This window comes from Tachysurus vachellii, chromosome 15, assembly GCF_030014155.1.
Source record: "Tachysurus vachellii isolate PV-2020 chromosome 15, HZAU_Pvac_v1, whole genome shotgun sequence".
Lineage (NCBI taxonomy): Eukaryota > Metazoa > Chordata > Actinopteri > Siluriformes > Bagridae > Tachysurus > Tachysurus vachellii.
In genome coordinates this window covers 4481105-4493820 of record NC_083474.1, presented here as the reverse complement: position 1 = coordinate 4493820, position 12716 = coordinate 4481105, and the positions used below count along the sequence as shown (strand labels likewise).

Sequence of the window (12716 nt, the reverse complement as noted above, 5' to 3'; positions counted from 1 at the left end):
GCTCCAAAACCACTGTGAAAAATGTGTTATTATACAGTATATCTGATGAAACCAAGATGGAACTTGTTGTCTAAAGTATAATTGGTGCACAAACAATGTAGAATTTCACCATAAAAACCCCACAGTGCCTCAGCAGGCGTAAGGACTGTCAGAAGTGGGGCTTTAATTGGCTTGGATGGAATCATGAACAGCTCCAAATGCAGGTTAGTTCTGGCACTGAAATGCCCAGTGGCTGAGTAAATATGGTTGATCAGGAGGTCAGTGGTTCAATCCCCAGCAACACCACTGCAGCGCACTTAGGCAATACATAAACTTGCGCTTAGGCAAGACATTAACACTCCAGGGATATCACAGTTATACTGTTAAACACAGGGGTAGAACCCTGCACTTGGACCTGAGCATGCTGGATAGGATGTTGTTCACTGTACTGTAAAAGATATGTGACAGATAAAACAATCAAATCTAGTCTAGGAAGATGAAGAGGAATTTCAACTTTCAGCACAACGATCCAAATCAAAAACTCGAAAAGAGACAGAGCTGATAAACCCAAAAGGACTAAGCAGTTTAGGGAACTAGTTTATACTCAATTCTGAATCTTTTTTCACTGTCAATGTACAGGTTGAAAATGTTTTAAGTAAAAGTGTTCTAATATAATTTATCTTTATTTATTTTATGTCACAGAAATCTGATATTTTAAGAATCTTGTGTATACATACTGTATACATTTGTGTGAAGATTTCTGGAGTTTCTTTGCAGAAATTAAAAGTGAACAGATGGCTGTTCTGTCCTGCTGTGATATTAGAAGGTAGTGTGCTATGGTGTAGCTGGGGCTTCTGGGTAAAGGCTGTGTATCAGATACACTGCACTATCTCAGGAAATAAGAATCTACTTCCATTCGTTCTGCTGTGCACTTTACTGGAGTCGTCTCGGGGTGATGATGTCATCGCTCTGATGGATGGTTCCTGACATCTGACGCTGCTCTGTCTGCCAGGGCGTGGCCTTTTGCTGCCGAGGCCTCTGGGTAATGGGCTTTTTAATCGCTAATCTGATTGTTTTTGATATAAAAAAACTATTTATGTAAAGTTCTCCATTTTATTTGGAAATGCATTTAATGTCTGAGGAGAACCATTTCATTTCTGGAGAGAGATTTTAAGATGAGGATGACACGCAGAGTGTCTGTCTGACCGCATGCGATTTTTCATTTCACGTTAATTCCATCATTTTTCACTCAGGAGAAGTGTTTGCATATTTGTACAGAGGCAAACAAAAAAAAAAAAGGCAGATGCTTCTATATTTACTGAGGCATCCAACCTGATTACAACTCCCAGGACAGAAAACAGCCAGGCAGTGCATGTCTTCCTTTATTTCCTTCCTTCTCTCTCTTTCAATGCTGACACTTCCTGATATCCTCTGGTGCATGTCCCGTGGCTCTTCTCTCTCAGGGGTTAAAGGTCAACTTGATCCTAACTGCCTCAGGCAACGGGGGTCACTTGTTTAAGGAGCCATCATCGACTGGTTAAGGACTGAGTGTGTGTGTGTACTATATGGTAGGGCCAGGTGTGACTTGACCTTTAACCTCACCTGCATCGAGGAGCATGCGCACAGTGCGGAGGTCATCAGCGAGGACAGCGTAATGAAGTGGTGTGCAACCACGGAAACTAGCCCGAGCGCTGAGGCGATTACTGAACTCATCCTCCCTCGTCACCAACACTGTGAAAGAGAAATAGAGACAAAGGGAATTATTTGTCATTTAATACTACAGTATTAGTCTTTAGTATCAGTGTTATTATTGATGTGCTGTGACGGGTTGATACTATTTTCTTTTTACGTGTGTGTGTGTGTTTTGGATACTGATCATGTGTGATCATGATGTGTGTGTGTCTCTGTGCTCAGTGCTCACAGTTAGTAAAGTTCACTCTCATTGTAACAGTATTTCTGTGTCTGCAAGCCACAAACCCTTGTGCTCATTTTCAATCCCACACTTTGATACTGCTCATCATGTTCTCTCTACTGTTTAAACACCATTAAGATGTCTTTATCAGGTTATTTATATTGTGAGAAGGTGACGTAATTCATCCTCTTAATATTTTTACAGTTTGCAGCCAGGTTTGCATTAATCATTAATAAATACCCCTGGATTTACCTGCTGTCTGTATATTAGTGTGATGATTTACAGAAGGGTTACGTCTCATTATGTCTCCTAATGTCACCTACATCAATATCAGTAAATGAGCTCCGTATCAGACTGATACCCAACACCTGCATCAGTATCATTACATCCTGAGTATAGGGTTTTTCCCCTCAGTACTCAAGGTCTTCTAACACCATTCTCAAAAGTCAAGTTAAATACAATCCTTATAATTACAGAGGCATCTGTATGAACAGTAAACTGTGGAACATTTTAGGAAGCATCATTAATTCGAGACTTAATGACGTCCTTACTTCTTGAGTTACAGTTAAATGACCAAAATCAGTGTATCAGTGATTATATTTACACTGAACACCCAATAAACACAATATTTACACCTTATACATCCAAAAAGCTTTTGATTCAATTCGACACAAAGGTCGATTTTATAAAATTCTTGAAAGTTGTGTAGGATGTAAAACATGTTTCATCATATTTATGTACACACACAAGTCAAAGTACACAATGTGTGTAATTATAATTGGCAACAAAAGATCTAAACTCTTCCCTCAGGAGCGTGGAGTGGAACAGTCATGCTGCTTGATCCTAACACTAATATATGAATGAGCTTCTATATTAGATCAATTAGCAGCACACCAACCCAAACAGCAGCTCAGAGATGAATTAGTCCACTGATTTCCAACTATGGCTCAAAATACAGCAAATATCCATCAAATACCGTCTCCGCCTCAAACAGTGACCCAAGAGCTCTCACTATTTAACTCTGCAATGCCATGAGCTGAGCAGCGAGAAGAGTCTCGCCATCGGTCCTGAACCTCAGCTCACTAACACACACTCACATGGCTGTACATCAGGGGCAGCTTCACACCAGAACAATCAGACCTCACCAAAGTATAACACAACAACAATAAAACTACAGCACGCACTGGAACACACACACACACGGCATGTAGCTGAATGCCTGAGCTCAGTTAGTTTTGTATCGGTGTTTAAACTAAACACTCAGAGCACACACACTGGTCACAGAGCTTTCTTTGCTGTAAAGCTTTGGGAATACTGTAGATGCATATGGTCATGCCGATAAAGCTTGCTGAACTGAATTGAACTGAGAGAGAGAGAGACAGGGCGAGAGAGAGAGAGAGAGAGAGGGAGAGAGAGAGAGAGAGAGAGAGAAAGAGACAGAGAGCGAGAGGAGAGAGAGTGAGTGTGTGTGAGAGAGTGAGAGAGACAGAGAGAGAGAGACAGTGTGTGAGAGAGAGAGAGTGAGAGAGTGAGTGTGTGAGAGAGAGACAGAGAGAGAGAGAGACAGAGTGTGTGAGAGAGAGAGAGAGAGAGAGAGAGAGAGAAAGCGAGAGAGAGAGGGGGGAGAGAGAGGGGGGAGAGAGAGAGAGAGAGAGAGAGAAAGCGAGAGAGAGGGTGGGGAGAGAGAGGGGGGAGAGAGAGAGAGAGAGAGAGAGAGAGAGAGAGAGAGAGAGAGAAATGTGGAACCAGAGATAGAACCTGCAGCTGAGAAACGGAGAACAAAGAGATGTGAGAAAGTGAGTGGATAAAGGAAGAAGTTCATCAAGCACCAGCAGGAGAAATATAAATGCTCTGAGCATTAAGATCCATAAAACCACAAACACATACATTTTTAAATATGTGTGAGCTGATAAACAGAGTGAAGCTGTTTATTAGGTATTTACACACACACTTCCTGTCCTTCACTCTCCTCCTGCTCCCATCCTCTCTCTCTCCCTCTTTCTTTCTCTCTCTCCCTGTCAGGCCGGTCGTCATTGGTAACTAATGTCTGAGAGCCGGATAATCACAGCTAACTCAATAAAGCGTCATGGAGAGAGGAGCACGCCATCCATCACACGTGCACACACACACACGGCAGTCGCAGCAGTCTTCACCAAATCTCTCTCTCTCTCTCTCACACACACACACACACACACACACACACACAGGCTCACTCACACGCACACACTTCTCGCTCGCCCATCCATCATAGTGCATCTGGGATGGCGGCCTCCCAGACGGCCCAAAAAACTGCCAACAATACAAATGTGTGTAATATACATATCATATATAAATATGTCTCCCACCACAGTGTGTGTGTGTGTGTGTGCGTGCATGCATGTGTGGGTGTGTGTAGCACTTTTTATGAAAAATAAAAAAAAATAAATAAAAAAATAAATGTAAGACTATTACATATATGCAAATAAGTTTGTGAGTGTGTTTTGGATGGCCTTAATAACGCTGTCCGTGAGTGAATTGATATTTGTAATAAAACACACACACACACACACACACACACACACACACACAGAGGGTGTAGAAGAATAACTCACTTTTATTTTATTATTTTAAAGGAAGTTTCTCAGCTCTGTGGGAAAGATGATTGAAAAACTGTGATGCTGATAAGACACAGAACATCTGACTGTTCATGTACTTAGAAATGTTACTCAAATTTTAATGACCTAACGTGTTCAAGAGCACAACTGTGTTAATCAGTTTACAATGTTAATGACAGAACGCCACCTGATCCACTAAAGGAGGTTTCAAGGAGGCAAAAATCATCATTTTATAATAAATATTCATGTTTTTATCTAGTGTTTTTTCCCCGTTGACTTTAAAACAAATCCATAAAACAATATATTGCCATAGTAGAGCCCTATGTAATGCTCAGAAGTGACAGAACTCAGGAGAAGAGCCTGAGGAATTAAAGTTTTTCTTTATAATTAAAGATTTTATAGGAATGCTTTGTGTTTAGAACGTGAGATTTGAAACATTTGTGTGATCAGTTTAAACTTAATAAACATGACAGTGATATGGGATTGATGAGTGATTATGTTTTAGATGTATTATGTATTTTCACCTAAAAACATGAATATTGTCCTTTCAAAAACACATTGAAGCAAATTAAGTTTTTTTTAGCATGATGGTATAAAAGTAAACTAAAGAAGTAAAAAGATTCACACTGAAGGTAGGAAATACAGATCATACCACAGTACAAGAAGAAAAGGTATGACAATAATCTTACGATTCCTTTTCAGGTCAGTGTTGGTGTAGTGTCTTACCCTCCAGCGAGTGTATGCCTTTATCACGTGCTGTTCCGTAAACACTGCTGAAGTCGTCTCCGAGGTTCGGATCAGCACCGGACTCCAACAGAACCTTCACCACACTGAGAGACACAGAGAAAATGACTCAGAATTACAATCATCTCATGACCCATTTTAAATATGTTATACTTCTAAAATGTAGCTGAGGTGCTGATTGTCCTGGAGCTACACGTCTGACAAGAAATGTGTGAATGAATGTGAACACAATTAATTCGTTTTATATCGCTTCAAGTCCTACACTGAGTCAAATCTTTCTGAGCACAAAGTTACAATCTGATTGGTTACAGTCACACTGGAGATGGAGACTTATCATCTCAGAGTGAGAGACGGTGCATAATGCTAGCTAACAGAGGAGAAGAATGAAGGCTAATGCTGCATTCACACTGAGTTATTTCTCGTCTTGTGTTGTTTAATTGCTGTAGTTTAGAAAGTTTACATTAACTGCCTCACCATTTCTCCACATCACCACTGATGGTTGCTGTGTTGCTTTTCATAAAAAGATCTGTCAGAAAAACACGCCACCACAGGTTACCATAGTTACAGTAGGAGGTCTATGTTGATATTACAAAACCAACTAAGATCATAATAACCAAAGTATCTTAGCTGTCTCTATGTAATACAAAATTATTTACTGAATCCTAACTTGTACAACATTTTTATCAAAGTAGTCGCCAACACGGCAAACAAGGGAGGCTCCCCTGTTACCATGGTGATGTCCGTCTTGCCTGTCCACCTTGGTACACACTTCCCATGCTCCATTGCTCTTCTGGAGCCAACATATGCTTCGATCTTCCGGAAATATTCACCCAAATAACTCACTCTAAAAGAGTCAAAACAAACGTGTAACCCTGAGAGACGGCTTTGAGCTTCAGGTACCTTTACTTCCGACATGTTATGTTTACCCAGCCAATGTCATTGTCAATGTGCACTTAACTGAGAGTCTAGACATGCACAAAAAATGCACACCCACACACAATTATGTGAATAAGTCTTGTACTTTTCTCCCTTCTATTTTTCAATAAAAAATTGTGAATAATATTCAAGATAATGATTACATTACCCACTAGTAACTGTAAATTATCTTTGCAGATTAAAGGAAGAATTATAATTAGGTCAATATTGCTTTTTTTTTTAAAACACCACTTCAGCAGTTCCTCAGGGCTCCCATACAAGTCTGCTTTATTGCTATATATACACTCCCTTTAGGACACATTTTTTAGCTACATGGATTTTATTGTTATACTACAAACACAGGTTTATTTTCAAGCTCAGTGTTCAGGCTTCCAGTTAAGGCTACTTAACTGACAAAGTTAGAATCTGAAAATGTTGAGATCTGGAATGTCCCACATAGACAAAGAGACATATTCCTGATGCAGTTATAAGGGTCTCAGTTGATGGACAGAGGTAGCAGATGTCCTCCATAAAGAAGTCAAAGAAAATAAGGAACATGACAGACCAAGCTGTGGAGAATATCAGCAGATGCAGAGAACAACAGATGCAGTCATTAATACATTCAGGAATAGATGTGGTTGTTCTTGACACATGGTGAAAGAGCATGGACAAAAATTACCGGGTCAAAAAAAAGATTTTTAAGCACAGACACGATTAACATAGAAATTCATATTTTAAATGTTTTGAGCAAGTCAAATATTTTCAAAGCCTTTGTAACAAATACATAAAAAGAAGCAGTAACTATTTATTCAGAACTCCTCAGATTGAAGAGATTTGTAGTGAGTATTAAAAGAGAGGTTTTCAGACTCGCATTTTTTTTCCACTTTATGTGTAAAAGAAGGGTCAAAAGTCACCCGGACCCTGACAAGCTCAAACTCAAACACAAGTGTGTGTGGGAGAGAGAGAATCTGTGGGCAGTGAGGAGGTAAATGGAACACAAGAAAAAAAAAAACTTATTTTATCAATTTAATTTATCCATTTAGCAGATAACACTGAGGTACTGTGAAATACTCTGAGATACCATGAGGAGCAGTGGGACAGTGAGGTATAGTGAGGAAGAGTGAGGTACAGAGAAACAGTGAGGTAAAGTGAGGAAGAGTGAGATACAGAAAGACAGTGCGATATAGTGAGGTACAGAGAGACAGTGAGGTAATGTAAGACACAGTAACTCATTGAGATTGTGACAGATAGTGAGGGAGAGTGAGGCAGTGAGGCAGAGTGAGGAACACAGGCAGTAAGGAACAATAAAAAAAAGATACAGAGAGACAGTGAGGTACAGTGAGAAACAGAGACAAAGTCAGTGAGGAACACTGTGTGTAAAGAGAGAAGCAGACAATAAAATACAGATTGTAACAGAGAGACAGTGAGGTACAGTGAGAAACAGAGAGACAGTGAGGTACAGTGAGAAACAGAGAGACAATGAGGTACAGTGAAAAACAGAGACAGTGAGGTACACTGAGAAAAAGAGAGTCAATGAGGTACACTGAGAAACAGAGAGAGAGTAAGGTACAGTGAGAAAGAGACAGTGAGGTACAGCATATAACAGAGAGACAGTGAGGTACAATGAGAAACAGAGAGACAGTGAGGTACAATGAGATACACAGAGACAGTGAGGTACAATGAGATACACAGAGACAGTGAGGTACAGCATATAACAAAGACAGTGAGGTACATTAGAAAAAGAGACAGTGAGGTGCAGTGAGAAACAGAGACAGTGAGGTACAGTGAGAAACACAGAGACAGTGAGGTACAGTGAGAAACAGAGACAGTGAGGTACAGTGAGAAACAGAGAGACAGTGAGGTACAGTGAGAAAAATGCAGTGAGGTACAGTGAGAAACAGACAGTGAAGTACAGTATATAACAAAGACAGTGAGGTACAGTGAGAAACACAGACAGTGAGGTACAGTGAGAAACAGAGAGACAGTGAGGTACAGTGAGAAAAATGCAGTGAGGTACAGTGAGAAACAGACAGTGAAGTACAGTATATAACAAAGACAGTGAGGTACAGTGAGAAACACAGACAGTGAGGTACAGTGAGAAACACAGACAGTGAGGTACAGTGAGAAACAGAGGTACAGTGAGATACAGTGAGAAACAAAAAGACAGTGAGGTACAGTGAGAAACAGAGAGACAGTGAGGTACAGTGAGAAACAAAGAGACAGTGAGGTACAGTGAGAAACAGAGACAGTGAGGTACAGTATATAACAGAGACAGTGAGGTACAGTGAGAAACACAGAGACAGTGAGGTACAGTGAGAAACACAGAGACAGTGAGGTACAGTGAGACACACAGAGACATTGAGGTACAGTGAGAAACAGAGTGAGGTACAGTGAGAAACAGACAGTGAGGTACAGTGAGAAACAGAGACATTGAGGTACAGTATATAACAGACAGTGAGGTACAGTGAGAAACACAGAGACCGTGAGGTACAGTGAGAAACACAGAGACCGTGAGGTACAGTGAGAAACACAGAGACAGTGAGGTACAGTGAGAAACAGACAGTGAGGTACAGTGAGAAACAGAGACATTGAGGTACAGTATATAACAGAGACAGTGAGGTACAGTGAGAAACACAGAGACAGTGAGGTACAGTGAGAAACACAGACAGTGACACTCAGGTATAATGAGGTGAAGTGCGGTACGGTGATAAACAGACACACAGTGAGGTACATTATAGTGAGACTGTGAGGAATAGTGAAGCAGTGAGATTTTAAGGAAGTCTAAAGTATAAAATCAGCATCTTAATTTGTCTCATTTATTTAAAATTTCATTCCTCTCACACCTGCTTCCTGTCACAACAATCTGTCTGTTGTTTACAAAACAGACATCAGAGTAGTGCTGCCTCTTTCCTCCATTGTTACACACAGGGGTGTCCAGCTGTCAATGGCTGACCGTTTACACACTGGACAGGTGGTGTGAGGAAGGTGTGTGTGTATATATACAATGTATGAATGTTGCAGATATGAATGAATAAAGTGGATAAACTGTGATTCCTGCTGAGGTTCTAAAACTCAAACTAGGATCAAAACTCATTTAAAACGTAACAAATTAAAAACAGTTTTAATGAGAATGTTAAATTTGAGGTGTTGAAGTGTGTATGTGAACACGTCAATCAGTTCAGAAGTTTGCTGGATGCTTCCAGTCTCTGAAATTCTGAGCTCTTCTCATTCCTTTTATTAGCAGACGATGCCCAGTTCCCACCCTTTCCAATATAATCCCCCAACCTTTCCCACTGAGTTGCTCTCTCTCCTTCCTAAAAGACGTATAATCCCAGTCTACATTCCCCACTCCACCTCCTCTTCTTTCTTTCTGGAAGGGAAAAAAGCTTTAGTGCTTGTGTTTTCCTTTCTCTCTGAGTGTGAAAGGCCTCAGCAAAACGGTCAACAAGGTTCCAGTTCATTGCTGCTTATTGTCCACGTGAAAGGACAAACCCTCGGGGCGGAGGGAAAGTGCGGGTTAAGAGTCCACACACACATCAAAGCTAAGCAAACACGTCACTTTTTTGACCAAATGCTGCTCTTTAAATATTACATTGAATGCAGCAGTAACATTGTTCAGTGTTAATGCTTAAACCTTGATCTGTCTGTCTGTCTGAAACTGTCTCTCTCCGTTGGGCTGTCGCTCACTCTATCTAAACCTCTGTCCATCTCTCTCTGTCTGCCTGTCACCCTGCCTGTCTCTCTGCCTCTCTCTTGCTCTGTGTCTCGCTCTCTCGTGCTGTCTCTTGTGCTGTCTCTTGTGCTGTCTCTCGCTCCGTCTCGCAGTCTCTCACTCCATCTCTCACTCTGTATCCGTGTGGTGGCTGGAATGCTGAAATCTTTCTGCTCAGATTTAAATGAATCAATTTGTTTTCAAGGATGTTTTAAAGATCTGCAGAATTAAAAACATTTTGGAGGAAGTTCACAGCAACACGATCGAAAGTAACCTAAACATAATATTAGAATCAGCTGCATTTACCCCAACATTATAGTAGATTATTTACATTTATTATGATTTTAAAGCTGAAGTCTTTATGACTTATTTAACACAATTTAATGTAAAGATCAGGGGACGAATCAACTGAAATCAGCCCTAAATTCAGGTTTTCATTTTTAAATCATTTCCTGTGTTCATCTACACTGAGAGAATCGTAATGCTGTAGCTGAAGTAGTTAAATTAATGTCCTTATATCATGATGATGCTCTGATGGATTCAGTTTCTGTCCACTATTCTGAGAGTCTATTACAGCTCATTCCTGTGTGTTCCTCAGCTCATCATACAGTTCATCTACACTGTGGCCAAACTAAAAAAAGAAATAAACAAGCAATTATTTGGGTTAAAAGCAGAAACTAAGACAGAAGGAAACAAGAGTATAAGAAAAAGAGAGAGACAGAAAGACAGAGAAAAGAGGCACAGAGAGAGAGAGAGAGAGAGAGAGAGAGAGATACTGTCTGTCCCTCTCTCACCCCACAGCTCTGATTGGACACAAGGGGGTCTGAGTGACAGAAAGACAGAGACACTGCTGTGGAAGCCGTGAGTTATACCACTCATAACCAGCGCTGCGTAAACACACACACACACACACACACACACACACACACACACACACACACCCGGGAGCAGTGTGCAGTGGGTGAGAAGTTTTTCGTCGTTAATCTACTCACACTGGAGTGTGTGAGTGTGAGAGAGAGCGAGACAAACATGTTTACTCATAATGATAAACAGACATCTATTATTTTTTGTCATAAATATTTACACAAAGGCATTTGTCTGATCACACACTTAACATGACACCCACACCCCAAGCTATAACTCACACACACACGCATACAGAAGTGAGGCTTCTTGATGTTGGTGAGCGATGCTAAGCCCCGCCCACTCTCAGCGACTGATGCTACATTGTTCAAGGTTTGAAATTTGTGGCATGTTATGGATCTGATTTGTGGATTAGGAATCATTAAAGATGGAAGAACTAGTGTCTAGTGAAACCTTCGGTATGACTGCACATCATACATGTCTTCACACCTTCACCTTTAAACACTCACTATTGAGGAAACAAAAAATAAATAATCAATCTAAAGGAGTTCAAGTTAAAATACAGCAATTCAACTATTATCACTTAAACAAAATGACTTCACAACATTTCCTTTCCAAACAAATGCTGAGAGAGAATTAGAGGAAATGTGTTTCTGCTGTAAATTGTTAAATAATCATAAAGAATGATGCAGCAGTCATTAAGTGGAACAGCAGCACAGACATCAGCTTTTAACCTTTCAGCTCTCAGCTCTGTTTGCTCGCTCGCTATGGCATCTGTTTCACTTCGGCTCAAAAGCGAGGGCACGACCTCACAGAGTGCGGTTCTCCAAATTGGATTCGGACGCCCCCCTAAACACACACACACACACACACACACACACACACACACTTACTTCTTCCTCTGGCTGTGGGTGTGTTTGTGAAGCTTTAATTGAATTTATTAAGGAGGGACACCGTGACTCTTAGAAAGCCGTGAGTTTTTTTCACCCACCATTGAGAGTAAGGAAACAGCTTAACGTCACATCACACGATTTATAACAAGACATGGAAAAATCTTAAGATGACGTTCATGGCTGAAGAACTAATTGGTTTTCGAGAACCAAGTGTGAGCAAGTTGGGCTTAAAACTCTCTATGGATCTGATTCTACACAAGTATCCAATAAAATAGAACACAAAGGGATTCGAGAGATTTTTTTTTTTCATTGTCAGAAGAATGAAAGGTTTTACATTAACATCACTGTTTATACAACTGACGCATAAGAATTTATTTAAATAATTCTAACACTAACATCAATTTCAATAACCAACATACAGATATATAACCTACATACAGTCACCTCAGGCTCATTAGGGATAATTACATACACATTTAAATATAAGTCTAATATTTATCTTGAATGTTTTAAACTAAGTTTCTGATGTTCTGTAAAGCTGCTTTGAAACAATGTCCATTATTAAAAGTGCTATACAAATAAAATTGAATTGAATTGAAATATAATGTAGCAGGACTGTATGCATTACACTCTATTTCCAAAAAAACCTAATTTTTACCTTAATATTTCTTTTAGGTATTTTAATTGTTGAAGAAATAAATATTAAGACTAGACTGAAACTCGCTACGTACAAAATTAAGAAAATGTAAAGAAAAGTGATTTCTAGTCACCAAGTGCTGTGTGTGCATACGTACGTGTGCGCATGTGTGTGTGTACTAACACAATTTGCAACACAACTGTAGAACATTGTTTTGTAACACAATTCTTATCAACTTTCTCATGATGATGACATTTGTGTGGAAAATAGCTGAAGTCTCCAGTAACTGGACCCTCATTGTCTGTTATATTTAATGATGAAATAACACACTTTATTCTATATGAACACTTTATATACATGATTTTCCTGATTCATAAAGGAAGGAACAGTAACAGACTTTTCATGACATTATTATACCAGGCATTATTATTATTATTATTATTATTATTGAAGAATATTATTGTTA

At 39.8% G+C, this 12716-nt stretch overlaps 1 protein-coding gene across 1 annotated transcript in view; it reads right to left on the bottom strand.

The window, feature by feature from the left end:
• clpb (ClpB family mitochondrial disaggregase) overlaps positions 1-12716 on the bottom strand; it is a 38421-nt gene that overhangs the window by 22563 nt on the left and 3142 nt on the right. Inside the window, exons 5-6 of the mRNA XM_060888416.1 lie at positions 5212-5315; positions 1582-1710 (exon numbers count right to left, since the gene is read on the bottom strand). Coding sequence (XP_060744399.1) covers positions 1582-1710; positions 5212-5315 — 233 coding nt within the window. The remainder of the gene's footprint in view (positions 1-1581; positions 1711-5211; positions 5316-12716) is intronic.